Source organism: Haliaeetus albicilla, chromosome 5 (assembly GCF_947461875.1).
Source record: "Haliaeetus albicilla chromosome 5, bHalAlb1.1, whole genome shotgun sequence".
In the NCBI taxonomy this organism is placed as follows: domain Eukaryota; kingdom Metazoa; phylum Chordata; class Aves; order Accipitriformes; family Accipitridae; genus Haliaeetus; species Haliaeetus albicilla.
Window position 1 is genome coordinate 11746527 of NC_091487.1, and position 25324 is coordinate 11771850.

A 25324-nucleotide genomic window follows, 5' to 3' on the forward strand; every position below is an offset into this window, starting at 1 on the left:
AAACGCGGGGCGTCCGTGCCTCAGTCACGCCCCCGTATTCCTCGGCCGAGGAAGCGCGATAGCCAATCAGCGAGCAGGGCCGCGCAGGGGGAGGGCTCAGCTGGCCGCGGCGCTGCGGAGGATCCGTGGCTGCTGGGGTAGCGCCCCGCCCCGAGGCGCTCGTGCCACCCCCCGGCGGCGACGAACGCCCCCCCGCTCCCTGAGCAGTGCCCTGCCATTGGCTGTCCTGCCGGAGCGGTCGCTTTGAGGAGTTTGGATTGGCCTCCGACTAGCGACGTCGCAGGGAAGCTGCTCGCCGATTGGCTACGGCCTTTGGCGGCGGCTCTGGCGGGAGGCGGTTCGTCACGGGGGTGAGGGCGGTGTGGCGGCGCTGCCCCCGGACCCCCGTCCCTGCGGCGGGAGCCGCTGTCCCTCCGCCGCCGCCCCTCCGCCGCCGCCAGCCGCCCTCCGGGCCGCACCGAAGGCCCCCTGGAGGGCGCCGGCAGCGGCGAGGCGGCTCCTGTCGGGGCCGGAGGCGCTGCGAGGCGGGCGGTGCGGCGGTGCGGGCCCGGCTGCGGCTGCTCTGCTCCCCCTCCCCCCCCCCGCAGCCGCCCCTCGCCGCCCTCCCCGCTGACGGAGGGGCCGCGGACGGGTGTTGCCGCTCACCTTTCTCTGTGCCAGGGTGGGCTGCGGTAGAGCCGGGCGGCCCCTCTCGGTGCCTCGTCCGCGGGACACGCCTGGCTTTCCAGTCACGGGCTGCCGGTGACCTCCCGCTCTTCCCCGTGCCTCAGGCAGTAGCTGCGGTGGAGTGGCTTCGCGTGAGTGGAGCGCGCAAAACGGCTTGGCCAAGGTCGTCATAATCATGGTTCATTTCAGTAAGTTTCGGCCTCTAGCTCTCGTCAGAATGTTGCTTTAAATAGGTGTTGCTTAAAAATAACGGGTTTCCTTTCCTGCGTTTGTTCTGTTATGGGGATCCACGGCAACCTCTCCTTCCCCGTGTTAAAAGAGGGATTGTTCGTTAAGTCATATATTCTTATAGAACTCCTGTGTGTCCGCCGCAATCCTTCATAAAGATGATCTGAATAACGGTAACAAACCTCACAGTACTCTTCTAGGCAGCTGTAGTGCTAAACTACCGTGGTTTAGATCAAACTATTAAAAAGAGCGTTTAATGTTGTTATAAGAAGCAAACTGATTTTAATGTTTTAACGCTAAATTGCTTTAAGCAGATCAAAATATGCTTCACTGTCCAATGTACGAATAGTCCTGGGTCATTCCAAATTGCACGTGCATGAGATCTTCTATTTGAAAACGTAAGGCTCATGTAAAGAGCGGCAGGTTAGAAATGACTGTCTAACGTATTTGCGAGCTTCAATCCAGAGCAGAAGCACTATGCAGAATTGCAAGCAGTTAAAATTACTAGTAATTCTTAGCTGCAGTATTGTCAGTTGAACCCTTTAACAGCATATATGTAAACAGCCATCTGAGAATACTTCTGCCAGTGTGCTGAATCGTTGTTATTTTTCTAAGATAACTGATAAATACATTGTTAAAAAATAAAAAAGAATATTCCTACAAACTTTCCACGTTGAATAATGCTTATTTTTTTTCTTGCATGTGTATCTGATAAAAGCCACTTTAATAACAGATAATTCGCCTCAGTGCTGTATCAGGAAATGGACTGGGACCAGTTTGACTTGAACCCTAAAGTAATTGCTGCCCTTAAGAAAGGTAATTTAATTTGCCAATGTTTCCCTAATAGGTCTGTCACCATAGTGTCTTCCTTTACATAAATGTGTGTTTGTGGGTGTAAGCATATAGATGTACAGTAACATTTTAGAACAGTAATTAAGTATTTCATAAGCAAGTTTTTTGAGTAATCAGAAGTAGTGGCTTTTCCCCATGCTTCAATAATAATTTTCCAAACAATTGTATAGCATGTGTCGATATATTGAAAGTGAATGTTGACTGCCTAGCTTGCAGGAATGCAGTGTAGATAAACTTCAAGTAAATGATTAGTAGGAAGTGGGAAAACTTTTTCTTTTGTGCATAAGACCGTAATCCAGCCACAAGTATTTATAAAAATTCTTCTAATTTCAGCTGACATAAAATCAATAAAAGAGATTTTAAATCTTTCTGGAGCAGACTTGCAAAGATTGATGAAACTATCCAGTGCAGATATACAGTGCTTACTGAAAACAGTCTCTCACATGCTGAGGAGAAATAGTATGCTTACAGGTAATATAGTCAATATAAAAAAAGTGTTCTACTTAAATCTTATAATACCATCACCGGGATAAAATAAAGTTTCGGCTCCTCATGGACACAGTAATGTGATTCTGAAAATGAAAAGGCAAGTGTTTTTGTTATGCTGTAGTGAGTTATTTAACTTTCCTAAGGACAACTCCTCTGAGACCTTGAAGGTAGATGGAAGTGGATGGGTGTCATTCTTCAGGATCAAGCCTGCCTGAAACAGGACAAAATGATTCTCCAGTCTGGAAAACTTGATTAGACCAAAAAAAGATTCCCTCTCCCTTTTGGACTAAGACTAGTTGAAAAATTTATATGATATATTATAAACTATATGAACTGATTTGGTATGAACACCTCATCCCAAACCAAGCAGAATGTAATAGCTCCTCCTGTACAAACGCTTCATGGCAGCTCTGTACTTAGAAGTTATTTTCTTGCGATTTACATATATCTTCAGGCCTTGGCCTGATGCCTGGTACGCTGCTTCATAATCTGCTATAGCTTTCCATTTTCAGAATTGCTGTGTCTGAACCTTGCTGGCAGTATTTGCCCAGTGTAGCTTTCCACAGAGACTCCTTAGAGGCAGAGAAAGGAAAAAAAGTTTGAGAAGAGGAAAGGGCTCAGTGTAAACTATCAATTTTTGAACAGGCATTCAGTTAGTAGGCCCTGTGGGGAAAGGGAGGTGGGGAAGACCAGGCTGAATTTGAAAAAATTCCCATCAATAAAGAAAGCATCCCTTGTAGATACAAAGCTGGTATACAGCCTCTATTTTGTATCATTGTGTGTTAGAAAGATACTAAATGAAACTCCTTTTTTTTTTTTTTCTTTTTTACTTATTAAAAAAAATCCAAAACTCTGCAGCACTTCAGCTCTGCCAAGATAAAGATCATCTCACCTCCCAACACCAGAAGCTAAGCCTAGGATGTTCAGTACTAGATACCTTGTTAAAAGGTGGCATTCCTTTAGTGGGAATCACAGAACTTGCCGGGGAAAGTTCTGCTGGGAAGACTCAGATTAGTTTACAACTATGCCTTTGTGTGCAGTATCCTTACAAATATGGTGGATTAGAATCTGGTAAGTACTGAAATGTAAATATTGATTAATTTGCCATTTGGAGGAATATACTGTCTTTAAGAACTTCACCAGTGCATTGAAGTAGATGCACATGTTTAGTGCATGTCTTGCCCTTCTGCGATAGCATAAGTAGTAAGCTAGTTAGTTAGCGATGCATCTTTATAGAGAGAAAAGCATGCTGTGCATATGCCCTGCATCACAACATAATTTAATACAAAATTACTCTTGGCTGTTGTTTACCTGCCTGCTGCTGTGGATTAAACTAGACACATGCAAACAATATATGAAAAGCAGTGCTGTCATAAGTACTTACTGACTCCTCAGGTAACAACCACAGCAAAACAGCTTGTCAGATAATTTTGCACAAAGATCTTGGGTATATATTCCCTAGTTGGGGCTTTCAAATTTCAAAGAATATTTAGTTTGATAACAATAATTAAAGTGATTTACAGAGTAAAATTGATGGAAATCTAATTGAAGAAAGCTGACATTGTTTTGTACCTGCGATTTTCCTGGTTTTGCCAAAGTAAGTAGGTTTATTCTTTGATTAGAGTATGGTTTTTTTAACCATCTATCACATTAATCTAACTCATCTTTTTTTTTTTTATTTTTTTTATTAAGTATCATATGCTGTCTTAGAAAGGGAGGAAACTTGTGTCACTTCTGAGAATTCAGTGTCCTGGTAGTCTGCCTTAGGTGTGTTTTGGCTGTGATCTTGCTCTTCTTTCCATGCAGCGCTGGGTTTAATTTGGCAGCCCAGCGGTTTGTTGTGGGGAAACTTAATTATTTCTTGTACTGTATCCACCCATGTGGAAAAATCATGGAAAGTCCAGATGAAGATCTTGCTTAAAGGGCAGTAATTAGCCTGTGGCTTACATTGCTTTAAGTTACATCATTAATCACAGCAGAAACCAGGACACTAATATATTTTTCTTTTATTCCTTCATGTGTTGTTGCTAACTGCTGCAAATAGTTTGAATGCGAATACATTTTTATTCATGCCCCAGCATTTCTCCCTATTTATGTTGAAAGAAAGGAACAAACCAGAACGGAGTACAGGAGAAGGTGCCCAACATCCTAATGGCACGCTTGTCTCTTGCACCAGACTACAGGCTTCCTTGTAGGGCTACAAAATGGCAAGTCTTTTCATTATTTGTGTTTGAAGATGGTTCTTGTTTCTTATGCACTTAGCACTCGGTGCCATTATGATTGCTTTGTCATGTCTGTGTTCCCCATCTACCCACTCCTAAGCATTTCACAGAAGATGGGATAGAATGGCCATCATATCAATGCTCCTGTGGGAGAACCGGAGCGTTTTGGAAAGGCTGAGAGGAGAGAGTGTTTGAGGATCTTAAAGGTATAGAAGGTAGAAATATCCTGCTGCAGGAGTTGGAGAGCTAAGGGTTTGGTGGAATCCTAATTCTTGCAGTTTTTAACTCTCAGTGTGGTTATCTTGCCATATGTTAGACTGCATACAGTCATAGCAGCAGATATTGTTTGCATAGCACTCAGAAAATGAAACTTGATTTCTCTGCAGTCTATAAATAAGGGTTCTGTTGAGTCTCTTATGAGAAATACAGGAATTAAAAGTTATGTTAAGTATGAGGAGTTTTATTCTTTAGGAAACTTGAGAATGACAATGCTTAGTAACTATCACAGAAGTCTAGCACCACCAATAGAAGATTAATCTCAGTGCTAAAACTTTGCTAATGATTTAAAATTATGGTGGGTTGTTTTTTGTTTGGTTGGGTTTTTTTTAGTGCTAGAAACTTCCCTTCTCTTAGGTGGTGATGTTGAAATACATTTCTTTAGACAGTATAGATTTATTGTGTATTTACTTCATTTGACTTAGTGCTAATCTTGTTTATGAGTCTCAGTGCTAGGAGGTTGGCAGCAAACAAAGAAAATAGGACATCCTTTGCCTCCAGGTTATCTTTCTGCCATTCTAAGAATGTCAGTTATGGTCAATCTCATGTTGGCTGAATTTATTTTATATGTCCATATTCATAAGTAATAAATGAATATAATGTGACAAATTTATATCCATATTAGAATCCTGAACTAGAAAAAAATGTTTGCTGCTGATTCTTGGTAACAAGCTGGTTTGGTGCATGACATTATGTTCATAGGACTCAAAATTTATCCTTCTTTGAGGGTGAGGTTTTTTAGTGTTTTTTATTTTTGCTTGTTTGGTTTTGGGATGTTTTTTGGTCGACAACCAGCATAGCACTTTTATCAGCCTAAATAATGGTAAAGCACTGGGATTTGATGAAATAGCTGATTTCTGTTTGGTTTTTGTGGACCTGTGGTGAAAGATGCTTATATGATCACTGGGAATGACTGCTTCTTAAAAGCATGTCTCAGCTTCTTTCTCAAAAGTGGTAACTACCGTGACTCTTGACTTGTTCTCAGCGTTGACAGGTTCCTAATAAACTGTAGATAGCACAATGCCATAGGCTTTTCTGTTTGTGTTGTACTGGTCTCCCCTTTTTGTTTAGGTTATGATAATTCACTTATCTTTAAATATATGTGAATATTGAGTGCTTTTGCCTCATAATTAGGCATCTAACAACATCGGTCTTTAATATTGAGTTTAGTTATTTGTCAATCTCTTCTAGCCCTTGTAACTTTGTTGTAAAGCATCTCCTGTATTTTTAATGCACGGGTGTGTATTCTCCTTAAACAAATGTTGCATTGTAGTTCAAACTGAAGACCACAAACAGAAGTTGAAGAGGGTTGATGAAGGTCCAGTAGGAAAGAGTGCTATTGTCATTGTACTGTGAAACTCAAATTTTAAGCCAAGGCAAAGCTCATCTGATGTATTTTATGTGGCTTAACTCCCTTAAAGTTCAAGATGAAAATTACATAATTGTTTTGTGAAATGAGCAGCACTTAAAGAAAGGAAAGTTGTCCCACTGTGTATTTTGGAGAAATCACAAATGGACCAATTATGTACTCGGAGTACAATATCTGCTGTAGTATATTTAACAGGTGTCCAAGAAACATTACAGCAGAGTAGAAGATTGGCAGGTGACTGAATGCTGGTATTTACAAAACTAAACTGAGGCAGGAGGTAGTCTATGAAGTAGAACTGTTCTTAAGAAGGAATTAATCTTCTTGATTTTTTTTTATACAAGTGTTTCACTAAAAAAAATTAACCAGAATAAATCTGTTCACTTGAACTTTAAAATTGCTGTCATGATTTTACGAAGAGAATGGTATGTATCTATTGATCAGGAATTTTAAATCTAGGTTGCTGGACCAGTGGAGCAGAGAGGACCAGATTTTTGCTTCTCCAGCTGTTCTTTTTTGCCTACATATATTACAACTGTAGGATTACCTTGTTTGCCTCGATTTACTTGTTCATCAGGTATAAATGTGAAACTGGGCCACAGTTGCATGTATGTTTGTAATACAGTAAGATTGCTTGATCATTTTATACTCTTCTGCTTTTGCCTTGTGTTTGTTTCTATCACTGTTCTTAGGAGAATTTTATGTTTCTTTTTCTCCAGATAAGTTAATTTTGGAAAAAATATATTTTTTTCAGCAACTTTCTCAGGTTTTCTGTTTTGAAATGTCTTGAATGTTGCAATAACTCTGGAACGAAGTACAGTTATTTAATCAATGGAGCACCGACCTATCTAGAAATGCAAATCTACATTTGAAAAACCAGCAAGTCTCAAGTAACGGACATTCCATCCTTTTAAAGTAAACCAAGGAGAGAACAGGAGACATACTGTTTAAGGCAGGTCTGATTTTTAGAATGCAGATGATTTCTGTGTGAGCCAGTATTCATGGCAAAGAAATCCCTTTCTTTCACAATTAGGCAATGTTATGCAAAAGGCAATCGGCTGTGAATAAGAATGGTAGTTGAGAAGTCCAGACCACTTTACTTTAGGAACTGTAAGTTACTATGCTAACACAATTTAGCATAGCATTTGTAAGTATGAAATTCAGAAAGTACATGTGCTTAAGGAAGCTACATATCATGGTGGGGTTTCTTTATTTCTTTGTTCACTTGGTTTTGAATTTGCACCATGATGATTTTCATTTCAGTTTTGTGGTGTAAGTATTGCAAGACATAATAGGCTTATCAAGTGAGTATCGGTGCTAGATATACATAATGTCAAATTTGTGATTAGAAATTTTTCTTGACTTACCGGCTTTTTAGAAATTGTGAAACTGAAAATCTGATTAGGAATGCATGAGCTGCCCTTAATAAAGATACTCACCTGCCTATTTGATACTCAGCTGTCACTGTCAAGTTGGAGAGTGATATGAAAATTAGTTCAGTTAGGAGAAATTAACCTAGGGAAATAGTCAAGAAAGTTAAGGTTCACCTAATTAACTGTTTAATAATTGGCTATTTAAAAAGCCTTAAGCAGTTAAGTGATATAATTAATAATCTACTGTGTTTTCCTCGCCTGAGCTTCATACAAGTTCAGATAGTATTCAACAAACTGCTGATGTCACTATAAACTTAATGGATTTAAGTAACTGTGGACTTACTTTCTCTTTTTATTTTCCTCCTTTGCTGATGGAAACTTGTATATGTGCTCATTTGTGTCTACAGGTATTGCAAATTACTTCAGTTGTAATTACCGAAGACAGCATTTACACCCACAGTTTAAAATTCTGAATTCCATCCACTCTAATGCTAGGAAAAAAGTGGGAAAAGTACAGAAAATATTCATGGTTCAACTTCTTAGTTTTTTATATGTTGTAGTTTAGGAATCGTGATCAGATCATGACTGCTCTGATCACTAATGCTTTATTGTAGTCCTTATTCGCTGTCAAATGTTGTAAACTGCTAACAAGCCTCCGTTCCTTCTGACATAAGTATGTAAGTAATGAAATTGGGGAATTAAGAAGAGAGACTTGAATATTCTAGTGATAAATGCTATTGCTGCCAGGGCCAAAGAAAGTAAAAAGGAGCCAAATTATTATTTGAACCTGTTATTAGGTAGAATGGAAATAGAAATTGTGGAAACATTTCAGTACATCCTATAGAAGGTGTGGATGATGATGAAGTATTTTTCCATGTGTTAATAATTGAGGAAGGTCTTTAATTCTCACTTGTCAAAGACAATTTTTTTAATTAGTGGGCATGGGTAATTTTTTTTGCTTTATCTGATAGCTTTCTGAGTATTTAAAAATAAGACTGTATTGGAAAAATAATTTTTTTTTAAATGTTTCACATATGAAGTAGGGTGATTTACATAAGAATTTACAGTGGAGTTGGGGAGAGTTAAGCTGAAGATGCAAGTTTAGTCCTAAAGAAAATTAGGCTTAGGCTCATCTTTGTCTTATATAGAAGATTCTCAGAATTCAATACCTTGTGTTATACAGGTGTCCATCAGCAAAATATTTTTCTTGATAAAGTAACCATCAATTTTTACTTCATCCAGTCCTGAGATGTTTCAGTTTCTGCTATTGGATATAGTTTCATATTTTTTTCAGTGGAATATATAGAGGATTTGGAAGTTGTATCTGGAAATGGGACTTTCTCCTCCCTGGAGAGCTAGTGTAGGGATGGACCATTGGATGTCTCGTATTGCCAAGTACATCAGCTGCCAAGCTGTGTTAGCAGCTTCAACCACTTTAGTGAGTGGACTTAATCCTTAGCTGTAACCCTGTAAGTATTAGCTGATAATTCTGGCTAGTTCTGCAATAACAGTAAAAATTTTTTATAAAGAAAATATTGTATGTATTTCTGTTTTCTTTCCCCAACATCTTTGATGTGTATGGTTAATTTTCTCTACAGTAATGCACACTTATTAACCAGAAACCACAGTAAAAATATATAGACAGCAATCACAGTAATGTGATTGAAGTATAATGCTTTTTATCTAATCTACCATTTTCAGGAAGAGTTAATTGGACTGAGATTGGATGAGTGATCCTCTTTACACTGGTTTACTTGTGGCAATAAGTACCCCTCCATATGTAAACTTAAAACCAAGAAACTTGAAAACAGTGAGTGAAATTAATCAAAATACTAGTTGTACTGGTTTTGGCTGGGATAGTTAATTTTCTTCATAGTATAGTGCTGTGTTTTGGATTTCTGACAAAACCAGGCAAACTGTGCAGTGTTGCTCTATTTATGATACTCGTAATCACCCAAGTTAGGTAGTCAGGTGTTCCGCAGCTGTGCAAAATGAGTGTCACCTAGTGGAGAGTACAAAAATCAATTGCGTCAGCAGGCACCAAAAGCAGGACCTGGCAACTACAGGAAAGTCATAGGAGTGGTTTTTTTGTTATTCATCACTGATTCAATATGGGTGCAGAAAAAAAAGTAACATGAATTTCCAAGTACATATGTCTAGCTTTTGAGTGCAGAATGTATTGCTTTATTTTTGTGCTGTTAAGACAACTGCATATGTAAAAGCCCTGCTGTAATAATAGAGGTGGTTTACTTGACTGTAGGAGCTGTGTACATTTGTACAGAAGATGTATTCCCAAGTAAACGTTTGCAACAACTCATAGATCAACAACATAAGCTGCGTGTGGATGTTCCAGCTGAAATCATACAGAAGATCAAATTTGGAAACAGTATTTTTGTTGAGCATGCAGCAGACCTAGTAAGTAGTAGCACAAATTAAGAATGCATAATTATTACACTATAATTCAGTAACCATAGGGGTTTTTTTGATACAGGAGACCTTTCAGAAGGCTAAAAGTGAACTAGGATCTGTAATGAATACTTCTTAATCTCTGCAATTTGCTGTTAGAGAACTGTCTATTACAGTGTTTTATTATGAAAGATATTAAAAAATAACTATTAATATTTTTTAGAATGAGTCATGTCATGGATTTTTGTAAGTTGTTATGTTTATTAAAATGTAGTAGACTTACTGATACTAGTTTTACTGCAGCTCCTAGGGAGATCAATTGAGTTGGGAGACAGGATATAAATATATATGCAAAAGGTCATGTGTATCCTGACTAACTTGCAATATAACACCAGAGCTGTTAAACTGCAAATTAAGCAGGTGGGAGGAAAAGATATAAAAAATGGTGCCTGGAATAGGTAATGACATAGAATAACCACAGCAGTGCAGCTGTCTTGCCCCTCTGCCTGTAAGATGTCATATTAGAATTGGAGGGGAGAAGACACAAACTTCAGTGCTGTATTCTTGCCTTGTGAACCCACATTTTTGTGCTTTTTCTTAAGTAGCCATGAATATGCTCTTTATCAATAGAATGTCAGAAGTTCTGTTTTCTCTAAGACTCAAAAGTAGCACTTGTTAAATCATTCTAATTGATGGGGTTTTTTAATTGTAGTTTGCAAGTGTAAGAAGATCTTGTACATTAGTATGCTTGCTTCTTATTCGCTGTGTGGTCCAGGCAGCAGCTAAGCTACCTTTTCTGTGTCCCTTTCATTGGAAATATTAATTAAAGTTCTAATTGTAGTTTCTGGAAGCTGCAGAGTATGTTACTGTAAAAAGGAAAGAATCACCTTATAGTAGTAGTATGTACATCTCTCTAAAATACCCTTAAAAGTAAAACACTACACTCACTGGGAAGTCCAGCAACCATACAATAGATTATTACAATTCATGTATTGCTATGTATAGATTCAGTTTGTGTCTTTCCATGTATGTAGAATGCATTGCTATATAGAGATAGGCAGATTATAGCAATTGAAGTAGAAACCCAAATCACAATAACGTTCTGTATTTTCTTGCACAAAAAAATTTTTTTGACTTGCTTCATTCTGAAGAATCCAGTTGTTTGTGTATTCAGTTGAAAAGAATGAGTCTTGTATGAACAGAAGGACCACATAAAAACACTGAAGTGTTTGAAGTGCAACATAGGTTCCTGTAGATATACCACTAAGTGAAACAAAACAAAAAAAAATTTTCCAGAATGGAAAGCAGTCATCTATACCTCAGAGTAATTTCTTCCAGCGAGGTTAAAAAAAAAAAAAAAGCCTTTGATAGTATAATATTATTTTGTAAAAAGCAGCTCATTTAGTAGAATAGATCTTTAGATCTTACTGTAATTCAGACTTGAGAATTACAATTTAGTTTTAAAAGTTGTGGAATGCTGGAGGATATTATATGCAATTTCGGATGCATGTCAGCTCTTAGATGTGAACCTCTATTTAGATGTAAAGAGTGGCACCAATCAGAAGAACTGTGCCTCACATTATTGCTTTTTTTTTGCCAACATTGAAATTTCTGATGGCCAGAAGTTGAGATTATCACTATGAGCTGCTTTTCCTTTCTACTCAGCTGCTGTAGACCACCCTCTTAAAGACAAGATACTGGGCTACAAGGACCTTTCATCTGACTAATATAATTATTCTTATGTGATAGAAGTTGCACCTACAAAATACTTGTTAAACTTCTTGCAACTGAAATGTTTGGTGACTTCAAAATATTCAATTAGTAAAACTTAATAGGGAGGATATAAGTTGCAGCTACTCATATTTATAAGACTCTTGATCAATATGGATTTGATGTAGCAACTATGTATTTTACAGTTAATATGTCGTTATTGGAACAGCAGCGTAGTCTCTAACGTCTGTTTTGAATATTTAATGCTAGTCTTGTGTCCTCAGTGTTTCTGTGAGAACCACTCCTGCAAAATAGGAATGGTTTAGGATTGTAGTATTGCATTCTTGAGATTTTGAAATGTCAGTAAATGATTGGTTTACGTCGGAGCTGCAGATAACTGTACATTGCAGTTTGGTCTCTTTATTTTTTTCTTAAGGTAAAACCAGAAAACATTTGCGAAAAATGGTTACTAGTGAGACTTAAAGATCCACAAACTCACTGTATGATTAGAAACTCCATCCACTCATATTTCAGTGATGATGTCTGTAGTTACTATCTTGATTTTACAAATCTGGTTATTTGAGCTGTTTTAATAGTGACTGTATTTTGTGGTAGGATACCTTTCACAACTGCATTACTAAAAGGATTTCCCTACTGCTCACAAGAGGCATGGTGCGGTTGGTGGTCATAGACTCTATTGCCGCTTTGTTCCGATGTGAATTTGGAGTTTCAGATTCTGTTATGAAGGCTCGGTATTTGCAGACATTTGGAGCACAGCTTCACAGTTTAAGCACTAGATTCAGGACTCCAATAATGTGCATTAATCAGGTATGACATCAAAATTGCTTCTCATTTTATAGGGACCATCTAATAAATGGCTGGGGCGGGGGTCTGTGTATGCCGATTCTTGGTGTTGTATTTAACAGTCAGCTGAATATTAATGACTGATGGAAACTGAAACTTCCTTAAACTGATGTACTTAAACTAGTACGTCTTAACTTCTCAAAGTTTAAGAATATCCTTTAAGCTTTTATAGCCTGTTAATGTTCTCAAAGGTTGTCCATTAAAGCTAATGAAAACAGATACGTATAGCAACTGCACAAAGCATCAAACTAAAATAACAGTGTTCTTTCTTAACACTAGCTTCAAATGCCATCACCAGCAGGATTGCTCTGGGAATTCTGCTTGCACAGTTATATTCCACGTATACAGGAGACAGTGAAACACCAGGGACCTTGCTGCATTTTTGTGTAGCTCAGCGTTTTTGTGTAACTGCTGAGATTACTAAAGCATTAGAATGCATGCAAGCTGACTCGAGCTGAAACCAAAAAAAGGCCACAATGATACTAGTCAAAAAGAATATTCTTTTGAGAAAACTAGCCAAGACACAACTTCTATCCTATAGAAGCGGTGTGCTACTGCTCTTAGTCTAATTGCAAATTGAAGGAGCATGTGAATGCTGGAGATGAAGCATTCACACTTGGAATGTGGCCTCAGAAGGGGGTAGATAAATGTGCAAGCAGGCCACTCTTGGGAAGCTTCCTTTCTGGAAGGCCCTTCCATCAACTGAATAAGTACTCAGCCCTGAGGTTTCCTTCTCACAGCAGCGGAAAAGAGGTAGGGAGAAAAGTTGAGCTTGAGAAGTCATAAACGAGAAGAATTTTTATCTCGGGAAGAAAGAGGTTCTCGAAACATCAAGTCAACTGTTATTTGTTTCTGTTCCGTAGGAGTAGTTCTGGAACTACAGAATGGGCAGTGTGTAAAACCTTACACTTACTACCATAACTGGAAGGGATTGTATTGGAATTCATACATAGCAGTAATTTGAACAGTTTTCAGGCATGCACAGTGTTTTTATTTTCAATAAGATACCTATTAAGATTTAGTAGTATTTAAATTTCAGCCTTGAGTTACTCCTAATTTTTTTAACCAACTTTTTCGTGCATAATCTTTCATATGGCAAGCTAGATTTTAAGGAAAACTGAGATTTCCTGTAACTGCTTTCTGAATGTTGGTATGAGTAGAGACAATTTGTTCTCCTTGGGAAGCATGGTTTGGATTTTGCTTTTTGTCAAGCAAAGGTTTCTGTGTTTCAGCGTTTACACTATGAAGCCAACCAAGTTCCTTGGCTAGTTTCTGGGATACTCTGAGCATGGGCATTTGCAAAAGGCTGTCTGCCTTTTTCCTGCGGGTTTTGAGGGCCCATCTAGCAGGCAAAAGAAGGTGCGATTTAAGCATAAGACAAGTCTAGATGTATCCAGCCTCTACCTTAGAACAGTTCAGCATGAGAGGGAACAGAGTCATTTAAATGAGCTACTTAGATCTGCCTTCCCATGATGGGAGTTTTCCATTGGTGCTGGCTCACAATAGATGAGGTCAGTGCTGGACACTGAATGACAACAGTCCAACCATTTGCTAACAAAGAGTCCTTCAGGACTGTGTTCTAATGGAAGGTGACTCATTACATCAAGTGTGTAGTTATAGAAGTAAACTGTGAATATAATAACATTGAGAAAGATTATGGCTGTAAAGTAATCTATTCTGTACATTACATTTAGAGAAGTACCTATAACTTAATTTGCTGTACTTTGTGAAGAACTGGTGTGGAAGAATCATGATATTAAAAGACAAAAGGGAGTCAGGAGGTGTGGATTTCTCTAGATTGTAGTCAAAGGCAAACTGCTCCATTAAGCAGGCTTTCAAAGGTAGTGAAATCATTGAGAACAGGACACCTTTTGGAGATTTGGGCTTCAGTACCTTTTATCTACAGAAAACAGATCTATCTACAGAACAGTTTTGTGTGTGTGTGTGGTGGTTTTGTTTGCCCATTTTTTTTTTCTTTTAAACAAATTAAGCTTCTAGTAGTAGTTAAATTAAGCATTTTAAACAAATTAAGCTTCTAGTAGTAGTTAAATTCATATAGGCTGTAGCTGTCTAAATAGTTGTAGCACTGTAAACTAAGATAATGCTTCACAACTCCCTTTTAGTTTGTCTTGAAAGAATAATGGTTTTCTAACTCGGCTTAATATGTGATCCCATAACTTGGATTTTCTTGGCTTTTTTCCTTTCCCTGCTCTTCTGCTTGCTAAAAACAAATGCGTAACTACAGGTCAACTTCAAATGCTGTTTCTCTGCTTTAGGTGACCGATGCAGTGAGTGAGTCGGAAGTTGCTCAGTGCAGTTGTAGGTAAGTCAGTAATCCACAACAGAAAAATAACGATGTCATACACAGGAGCATTTAACCACTATATTTTTTATAACTCCAATATAAACTACCAGAGCATGTTAAGATCAGTAGTGCATTTACCCAGCAATCCTGTATTTGCTGGGGATCAGCAATAACTAACGTGCTGGAAAGAGGAAGAGACTGTCATATACACTTAGGTGGTAATCCCTAATCAGCAAGCTAGGGGGAAGAATTCCCTGGAGTTAATGGCTGGTGCCATAACAAGAGCCCTTTTGCATCTCTTCTTGTCTCTGATGTAACTGAGTGCATTTTCTGTCTGCTTAAAAAAATATAGCAACCAAACCTTATCGGTTGGTTTTGTTGGCTGCTTCAGTCCAAAAAAAAAGTATCTTTTGACACCAAGATATTAACAGGCTTCAAACATACATATTTGTTGTTTGAATCCTAACTATAATCTTGATTTACTAGATAACTAACTTCTTGCAAAAACGCATTTATGTAGCACCTAGCTTATGTCTTCCAGATTCAGAAATTGACACAGAACAAGGATAAGGTTCAATCTTTTTTCCTGGTTATTTTGTAATTCTTTTATGGGAGGGATTGCACCTTTTTCAGGAAAAAAAATAATTTTAAGCTTCAGGTTGAAAGTAATACATACACAGTGTTACATCTACCCAACATTTCTAAATATACCTTCGAATGGAATCCAGGGCCAACACTTACACTGCAAATACTTAAAGTTCAGCCATTTTTCTGTTGCTATTTTTCTGTCACAAGAGGGGACCCCTCAAGACAGAGGCAGGTATTCACCATGGCTGTAGTTAGAAGAATGACCGAATTATTCTGTATAGAAGCATTTCTCTTCCAGTTGTTACCTTCTTATAGAGAGAACTAGCATATAATTTTGTGAGTATACCCTGTAATCTCTGTCTCTGAAGATCTATAGTTTTAAATATAGGAAACAATAATAAATATAGAAACAGTAGATCATTTCTTCCAGTGTAATTTTGTTACAACAGAAGTGAAGATATTTCATATTAAATTCATACATGCAGAAATCTGTAATGCTTTCTTTATAGTGTAGTGGATAACAGAGTTTCTCCAGCACTTGGAATAACCTGGGCAAATCAACTGCTAATGAGACTGATGGTCAGCCGAATGTCACAACCTGAACAATCGTCTGGAGTTGCGTCACATCTCACTGGAAGTGTGAGGACTTTAAGAGTAGTTTTTGCTCCTCATCTCCCTCCATCCTCTTGCTACTATACAGTAAAACTGGAAGGTGTAAAAGGAATAAATACATCCTTTGCATAGTAAAGCATCCTGCTGCAAAAATGTATCATCAAAACTACTTTGCTTCAGGAAGAATTATTGGTAAAATTAGACTCTTCCTGGATTACAGAAATGGATGCTGAAATACATAAATAGTTATATGACTACATTAAGCCCTGTCCACATTGTGAAAGAAGATCTTTTTATACTTGGATATATGTTTAGCAGCTTTTCCTCATGAGACAAGTATTCAGAAGGAGAGTAAACCTGTGGGCAGGTGGAGGCTGCACAATGAAGTGTGATGTGGCAATCTATGTTAGGGGAGACCTGATTTCTAATTTTGTTTTAATAGCATGCCAATCTAGAAACAGTATTTACTGCAATTGTATATCTTCTCTGTTTCCAGACCCAAAGGGATTCAAATTCAACCAGTTAATATTGCTTGCTGGTGTTTCTGGGCCTCATGCTGACATTAAGTACAGCCGTTCTTCTACCTGTAGGGCATCAAAAATAACACAGAGCAGCTTTGTCACAAAGCAGCTATCCTCTTTTAAAACTACTTGTTACTAGGATTTAAAAAATACCAGAAAGGTATTTGATTTTAACATCTTACTGTAAGAATTAAAATTGTAGTACTTTTGTACTATATGGGCATATGCTAGCTTTACAGAACTTCTACAGATTTTCTGGAAATAGTTCTTCTCCATGCTTTTCCTGCTTTCCAGTTCCTTTCCCTCATAGCAAAAGCCTCTTCCATTTAAAAAAATAACATACCACACCCCCGCCATCCCCTTGTTCTGTTTGCCCATCGCTGAAGCTGTGTAAGCAGGTAGTTTTAGAGCAAGTGCTCTGTTCGTGTTCTTCCCAAGGCTCCAGGCTGCTCTGTGTTTTGTTGGATCTGGATAGCATTCTTGATCAGCTTCTGGATTGCTACCTGTAGTATCGTTTGTCCTTACTGCAAGGCTCTTGGCTAAATTGTGCTTTTGAAAGGGACCTTTAGCTATTTGCGTCCATCCATGGCGCTATTACTCTTCTCAGGTTTTTGTTGGTGGTGTTGGAGCTTTAAACGTTTTTCTTTCCATCTTTGCACTATTTTATCACATCTTTTTCTGTTGTCCTCAGACTACTGCTATGACATCTACTTTTTCTAGGTTTTTTTTTTTTTCCTGCAGTCAATGTGAAAGCAAGCTAGATGAATGTAATCGTGCACATTTTCCAAAGGCCTTGGACCTTATTTGGCCTATATTATGTGGGTGCCTGCTCTTATCAGTGTATGATGCTCACTTGTATCACACATTGAGCTTTCAGATTTCCTCCTTCTACCTGCTTCCCCAAGTTGCCCAAACAAGAAGTCTACCAGAGTCTTAGGTTTTTCTGTGTAGTTACATTGCTCAGTTCTGTCTTTGGCAAATGAGAACCTTTTGTTCTCATAGGCTGAACAATAAAATCTCTTCCATAAACACAAGTTCAGAGGAATGTCTATCACTTGGTAAAAGGCAAGTCCAGACACATTCGTTTTGTGCTCTTCAGGTACACTATATTAGTGAAATAGCCGCTGTCTCTCCCTAGTAATACTCTCAGGATATAGCAGCCGTCTTTTCTTGTGGAAGCATGCAGCTGGGTAGCAGAAAGGAAAAGTTTTGTCTAGCTGTACACTGGGTCAGCTGGAACTCCAACAGAAGAATTCTCAGAGGACAACCAAGTATGACACAAGGAGAAGAGACCCAGGAAGACAGGGACTGTGTGACTGCTGCAGGGAAGTTCTTGAGGAGAACAGGCACAGTCACAGCTTGAAGCTGAAGGAAGGAAACTAAGCAAGCAGAAAGAAGGCTGAATTGCCTTCAGTGCCTTCTGAGATCCCTTCATCTAAGGGGACCTTGTGCAAATAGCATAACAAATTGTCTTTAAATCTCTTTTCTAAATAAATGTCTTAATTCTCTGTATTTGAAAATGACCATGCTTTGCTGTTTTTTAATAAAATCCAACCATGAAGCTCAAAAGTCTTTGTGTACTTAATCTAAGGAAAAAGTGAGAGTCCTACAGCTCAGAGGCATAGCTACCTGTGTCTTCAAATCTTATGTTCCATGCTTCCTTCCTCACAATTTTAATGAAGATAAACTAAACTAATGCAGCATAGGTAACACTCAAATTATTCTTTTCCATTCCTGGCCTGTGTATCTGGGACAGGAACTTAAGCCAGTATATTGCTCATCCTCTTGTACTAATTTGAGCTTAAAAAAAAGCACCACAGACAGATGTAGCTGATAAATGGCAGTCAGTCAACCCCTACCCAGGCATTCATTTACAAAAGAGGCCTCATTGATGCCCAGGCTCCAATCCCAGGAGCTTGCCTCACTGTGAACCATGTTCAGAACAGTCCAATACACTTCTTAAGGCTCATTTTTGTAGTATTTTGATACTTTTTTTGCAACCTGACTGCTTGCAGGGATGACACCCAAGTGTTAAAGTCACAGACAGGTCTGTAACCAAAGTCCCAGTTTAGCTGGTGAAAAACACTTTTACCAACAAATTTAAGTAACATCTTACCTGAGCAACTCTTCCATTCATTGCCCATGTTGGTTCTTATTTAACTTTCCAGCTGAAGGCTTAAATCTGAGTTGGAATATGTTGCAGTGTGTTTCCTAGCTCGTCATCACACACAAACCCTGAACCTCTAAAATGCAACAGCCCCCCCCCCCCCCCCCCCAAACTTCTAGTCAACAGTACAGCACTCGCAGCAGTTGAACGTTCATGTGCAGTTTCTACCTCTTTCTTCAGTTACTTACATCTGCAGTCAGAAATCTAGAATATTGTTCATCTTGTGCAAGTACAACTTTGGGGGTGCAAACCCTCATGAAGACTGAACAAAGCATCTGCCCTCTTTGAAGCCTTGTGTCAAAAGTGTTGAAACATGCTTAAGTTTTAATAAATGCAGTTGAAGAACCTTCCCTTTATACAGCTTTATTCATCTTTGGATTTCACAACTGAGATTTGTTTCTATACAGGAAAAAATTGAAGTAATTTTTACAAAGAAGATTTACATTCTAGAATGTATTAGGTGTATCATCTTTATCCTGTAATACTACATTTAAATATTTGTCTGCACTTTGAAAAGAAATGTTAAGTGACACTTGAGAAACTTTTAAACAGTTTCAAATTAATCTACAGATCTGTGATGTATTTAAAGATGCCTTTTTCAGCAGAAAGATCATATAGGGTTCTGGAAACATTGCTTTGGGAAAGTAGAACCAAATTCATTTGTGGTTGCTAAAGATAAAGAAGTTCCACAACTGACCTATTAACAAAACAGATGTAGTAAAACACACTAAACAATCTCATTACAAGTTTCTTGATGAAATCACAGTGAATTCCTACTACTTGTTACAAATAACATTTGTGGAAGTTTATTTTCAACAGTTTTATGGGGTAAGACAAACAGGTGACCTCTGAACAGGATTTCATCCATAGCTGTGACAAGCAGTAACTACACATGGAGATCAAAATGCAGCATCTTAAAGCGAATCTTGGAAGGTTTATTATTTTTCTTAAATCAAACATGAAATCCACATTTGCAGGGGCGGGGGGGGGGGAGTTCTCCTCAAGAAGGATACATTGACATTACAAATGGTTTTCTGGTTTTGCTGCTGTTAGGTTTTGGGTTTGTTTTTTAAACCAGGTCCTAGAAAACAGAAAATACCATTCCTGATTGCATAGAACTCATCTGGCTTAATTATACTGTAACCTACCACCGCTACTGTATAATGCTTCTATTACATAATTTAAAGACTCAGTAACTTTCTGTGCTTGAATAGGGACTCGAGTATAAATACAGGGAGCCTAAGGATCGATCTGGTTTTAAAAACTGCTTCACTATGCTTGTTCCATGCTGTATACAATTTAGTCTCTTTTGTGTGTCCAGCACAACTGTTAAGAGCAGCTTCCAGCTTTTTAATGTAGCTGGAGCGTTAAATGAACTTCCAACTATAGTTCTCTGAATACTTCTTATTTAAAAGCAGCCATAACTAAAAAAGAGGTCTGCAACTTCATTATGAGCATAAGCATCTTCTCAACAGCTCAGGTCTTTCGACTTTTATCAGGTGGTGGCACTGTGTTTTGCTTCTTGCTTTGTTGTTTTGGGCTTTTTTTAAAAAAAAAACAAAACCAAAACTACTGACCTTGGCTATTCAGTGTACTGAGACTATTGTGAATGATTTGAGGGGAAAATTAATCAAATGTAGATCTTCAAGATTTCCCTCAATTCTAAACTATTAAAAAAAAAAAAACAAACAAAAACCACCAAAACCCCATGTTTATACCAATACTTCTGTAAGTCTGTGACACTGTAAATTTGCCACAATGAAACTGTAAACTTCATGGCATCACATCTTTTAACATTTATTCTCTCAGTACAGGCTAACATTAATGAAAATGCAATTCTCTTAGCAGCTTTCAGACAAAATACATGACCTGCATAACAAAAACTAAATTAACTTGAACTCATCAAGTATTGTAAACACACTTTCAACAAAGCACTGCACACCCCTTTTACTTATATTTACAACAGGACCACACCATTTTCAAAATTACTGGATTCAAATGATACAATTTAAGCACAAATACTTCTCAAGCTTAAAACCATTTTAAGTTACTACCATTCAGGAGGGCTTGCAGGGACGGGACAGGAGGTGCTTGTTTTAAGAAAAGGTACAAACTCTAGGTAACATGTCCAATTGTTTTTCCATTGTTTAAGTGCTATCACTGCAGTACTGCAGGCACAAACATCACACCAACAGTTCAGGTATTCCTCTGAAAGAGGAGCAAATCATGAAACAGTTACATTTTACAATGATATTTCGTAAGATCTAAACTCAAGACCAAATATTGCCAATATTCCTAAAGACTAGCACACAGCGAGACAGAAGGGCAACAGGCACCTCTCTATCGGTAGCAATTCAATGTGTCAGTCATCCTACGTGCAACCCTCCCTGACTGTATGCCCCAGAAGAGCGAGCCACCGTTCATAGGAGAATCTAGAGGAACTGGCCTAACCTAGAGTCCCCATTACGTTTTTAATGAAGTTCACCCTTACAATTCCGGGGAAGGACAAACATGCTAGATTAAAAACACAGCAGCACTACCACAGTTGCACTTAGTTTCTAACAAGATGTCTGTCAATTTTGAGGGTCTTTTCTAGTTTTCTGTTTCAACAGAGCTGTTGATTTAGTTTGGTACTGAAGACATCCAAGAATTATACAATTAGGTATCCAGTTTTATACTTTATGCAGACTGTTGGTTACAATTGGAATAGAGGAAATTCAGAAAGAAAATCTTACATAAAAGCAAACTGAGAAGCCCACCTGAAATTTACATGTATACAAACCATGTCCTGACAGTAATTCATTCATGATTCAAACACAAGGAATGTTGACCTTAACTTTGTTTTTGTACTTTACAAGTTCTTCTCAAACTGCAAACAGCTCATTGGCTCATAACTGTAAGGACTTGGCTATCATTCTTGGGGATTTATGCATTAAGTAAGTCTGGAAATTTGTTTCTTCTCTGAAAAAAAAAAATTAACCTTTTAAATATAAGAATTGTTTAATAAGCAGTAGCTCAACAACTTAAATCTTCCAACACTTTAAAATACTATATAAAGGTTTAAAACATTTAAAAGCACAGTACTAGTAATGCCATCAACAGTACAATCCTTCTAAAGGAGGATCTTCAGGAAGGAGTACTTCCTTCCTAAAGGAGGAAGTTTCCTCACTATCACCATCAACATACCACAGTCTTGCATTTTAAGGTTTAATTGTAATGGCATGGTTAAATATTTTATTGCTATTTACAAAAGTTTGGGTGGGTTTTTGTTTTGTGGGTGTTGTGCTTTTTTTGGAGAGCTGCAAAAATAATTTTCCTTCAAAGTTGTAAGATGAATGTGGAAAATACATTTTTCAATTTAAGTAATTCCTTATTACCGAAATCAGTTCTGTGTCTAGTTTCGTGGTTTTTTTGGAAGCCAGACTTTTATAACGGTCTCTGAGTGAAACACTGAGCTCTACAGAAACGCGTATTCCAAGGCCTGCTGAGCCACTCCTATAGCAGTAGCATCGTGCTGGTGTGAAACAGGTGGACTGCGAGGGGTGTTTGCAGTGAGAGTTTCTCATGGTACAGCTGGAGGGACAGATGACGCCACCGCAGCGGCACCGGCTGCGGCAGAGGGTTCTCCTGCCGCCTCCCCGGCCTGACTGTTGGTTGGAGACGGGCACCCACCCAGCCTGGCAACCTGAGGTACAGTTCCTTCTGCAAAGCTAGCTCGGTCTGGCTTTGTGCAGAGAACTGACTTCACCAATGGGTGTATATAACATGTTTTGCTTTAGGGGGAAAAGAAAAAGTATATATATTATGTATTTTTTACTATAAAAAGCTCTTAATAAAAAGATTAAAACTCTAGAGTCTACATTATGAGTATATATTGTTAAGATAACTGAGCAACAATCTGTTCTTGCTCAGGTTCTTTAATGAATTGCACTACTCTGTGCTAAAACTTCTACATATTAGCAGCATCATATCTCACCATTTCTAAACTGTCTTTATGGCAGTTATACCATACACAGCTTGCTTTAAAGAGATGCTAATAAGGTACCTCCTGGTAAACATAGTCAAGTGCATTACATATACAACTTTTTGCATCAGGTATTGTAACACAACTTAAGACCAGATGCAAAGCCACTCAAATACTTCTACGAAGTACTAATTCTAATGACTCTTCACACCTTGTTCAAATATTAAAACTTGCTTATGTCACTATGTTTTACCTCCATCAGTTGGTGCTAACCTTGAATGAATATTCCAGCTTTTCCCAAAGTTAATTTTGTTCGGCATTTTCCAACTCACAACTATGACCACAAATACATTTGTACACACACTGGTTGGTTTTTTTTTACTTTCTCATCCAGCTTCACATGAATAAGAATTTTTACAAAAGATGAACAAAATTACAAGCTTTACAGAAAAGCAAAAGGAAATACTAGCATCTATAAAATACTTAAAACATACATACTTTGTTCCAGCAGCAGTCCTGTATACAGACAGCATATATATTAACCGTAAGTAGATTTAACATGGATGTGTGGTCAAACGAGTTGCTTGCCACTTACAGCCATCTAGTGCTTCCACTGGGGCCCTTAGGATTTGAGTGGTCCTTTGCACAGCAGCTACTCCACAGTGTAACAGCCTAGCGTGCAGTTGCCTGCTTCTGCTGTCATCGGCTATTACGGAGAAAAGCAGGATTTGGGATAAGCATAAGGAAATGTTGGAGCACTTTCAGCATACAGAGAATGGGATTGTGAATTCCAGTGGACAAGCAAGAAAGTCAACCTGAGGCTTGATGTCTCCCTAAGAGCAACAGCAGCTGCTCTGGGACAGTTGCAGTCCAAAACTTCAGTATTCTTCAACCATACAACGCAAAGGTCAAAACAATTTCCATTTCTCCTGATCAACATGAACTGTCCTGTCTCTATCGCCTATTGTGCCCTAAGACGTATATCAACAAGCATCAAAGTTCTGGTCACAGGTATTGCTATTCACGCTATCTGTATGTAATGTAACCCCAACCATCTCTTCTGTAAAATTTAACAGCTTGATCTAGTGGTTCAGTAAGCCATGTCTAAGTGCTGTTTTGCCAGCTAAGGTTTCTAACATTAATCAGTGGTGCAAAGGAAAGCCCCACCAATACAGTATGCTCAATCTGAATTTATACAGTAATGCGCATAAATTTATCCTTTTCTCATTCCAGCACTGTATATATTTAGCACTACGCATTTAATTTTGCCTGCATTTTCAAACACGTTTGCATTTTGGTATGCTTTAAATATGTTTGTATTTTTAAATTTTTTTGGCTGCTGTAATATTCAGATGTATTAAAGAAATCAACTTTAAGTAGCATGAATGGGAGCAGTGCAATGAGCAATATATATCTATATAGTTTTCCTGTAGAAGAAAATACCCACTAATGCTGTGTTTAAAATTGTCCCTATTTAGAAAAGTAAAAACAGCAGTCCATTGGAGGAAAAAAACCCAAAAGTCTACAAACTAGATGTTCCTATACATAATGATGAGGAACCAAAGCTTTGAAGGTCTCAGTGCTTCTTTATTCACAAAGGAATATTAGCTAGCTTCTGTCCAAGAATCTCAATGCGCCAAATCAGTATGACTGACACTCAGAGCTCTTGAGTCTGTCAGACAATTATTTCGTTCCTGTGTGAAGGGGAAAAAAACAAACAAACAAACAAATAAATTAAGCAGATGTCCAGACAGTTCAAGCAAATAAACAAAATTACTAGCTTCAACAAATATGAAGAACTACAGAGAACTGGCCTTGTTCATGTTGGGTAGGGAGACTTTTCCTGTGTTCTAATAAACATCTTTTTCCCCCAACTTTTAACTAGCAATGCTGAAAATATCTATTGGTAAGTATATACAGCCTTTACAATCCTGACCCAAGTCTTACCAGAAATGCAAAAGCCCATCTATGGGAATTGCCATGTGTCTATGGTGGGTGAACGAGAAAAGTTCACAAGAAGTGAGAACCAATTTTAATATCACAGCGTATAAACAAACAATAAATTACTCTTCTGGAAGTCACATCAATTATATACTAAGGATCCATTTTAGGGGCACAGCATTTTCAAACCTTGGCACTGCTGCTGCAAAGAATTATGCTTTACCCAGGATTTTTTTTTTTTTGGCTGAACGTCACTCTAAGCTAAGTTTTGCATACATTTCACACCACAGAAAGCTCTGCAGTATGTTCATTAGAGATAATATAGTTTAGACACCTTTATGCCACTCAACAGTAAAATGAGAGCCATACAGTTTGGGCTTTCTTGCTACTGTAGGACAAATAGCGAAGAAGATCCTCGTGTACATTTTGTTAGTACAGAAGCAATTTTGTCTTCCTAAAATTAGTTGCAGTTACTGTGTTAGTAAAATGCACAACAGTGTTTAGAACGCAGAACATTGCTAGCTTGTTTGACAATATAAGAAACAGTGACTTATTAGGTAAAAACAGAAAATGGGAAGTAGCAATTGAGCACACCATATACGGTTAAGCAAAATAAGAAGGTTTTATATTAGGAAAAGCATAACATAGATCAGACAAACTTTTAGAGACTGCTCCTGTGCAACCTCAGAAACAACTGAAGTCGCATTTAAGGGAATCTGAAAATGTACAGCAATTAAGATGATTGGGCCCTTTGCAATAAAGGGGCTCATGTAA

At 38.1% G+C, this 25324-nt stretch overlaps 2 protein-coding genes across 12 annotated transcripts in view; one reads left to right on the plus strand and one right to left on the minus strand.

The window, feature by feature from the left end:
- The first annotated feature begins 189 nt into the window (after positions 1-189).
- On the plus strand, positions 190-18047 carry XRCC3 (X-ray repair cross complementing 3). 7 transcript variants are annotated; one of them, XM_069783354.1, is made up of 8 exons: positions 197-854; positions 1613-1710; positions 2080-2217; positions 3094-3306; positions 9733-9887; positions 12204-12416; positions 14729-14775; positions 16454-18047. In XM_069783354.1, the coding sequence occupies exons 2-8, from the start codon at positions 1656-1658 to the stop codon at positions 16515-16517; spliced, it is 885 nt and encodes a 294-aa protein (XP_069639455.1). In that variant the 5' UTR covers positions 197-854; positions 1613-1655; the 3' UTR covers positions 16518-18047. The 7 variants fall into 7 exon arrangements, with proteins under 7 accessions (XP_069639456.1, XP_069639455.1, XP_009929053.1 ...); XM_009930751.2 differs by having other exon boundaries at positions 200-854; positions 1628-1710; positions 15855-18047; XM_069783351.1 differs by having other exon boundaries at positions 200-844; positions 15855-18047.
- Positions 18048-20421: 2374 nt separating this feature from the next.
- KLC1 (kinesin light chain 1) overlaps positions 20422-25324 on the minus strand; it is a 49414-nt gene continuing 44511 nt past the window's right edge. For all 5 annotated transcript variants that reach the window (XM_069783340.1, XM_069783342.1, XM_069783338.1 and 2 more), the window contains one exon: positions 20422-24303. In XM_069783340.1, the coding sequence (XP_069639441.1) occupies positions 24238-24303 (66 nt within the window). In that variant the 3' untranslated portion in view covers positions 20422-24237. The remainder of the gene's footprint in view (positions 24304-25324) is intronic.

Bases quoted from the DNA above. Each gene is read 5' to 3' on its own strand.
- XRCC3 (XM_009930751.2), top strand. From the start codon at position 1,656: ATGGACTGGGACCAGTTTGACTTGAACCCTAAAGTAATTGCTGCCCTT. The intron at 1,711-2,079 runs GTAATTTAATTT...TTCTAATTTCAG, and splicing joins AATTGCTGCCCTTAAGAAAG to CTGACATAAAATCAATAAAA. The intron at 2,218-3,093 runs GTAATATAGTCA...AAAACTCTGCAG, and splicing joins GAGAAATAGTATGCTTACAG to CACTTCAGCTCTGCCAAGAT.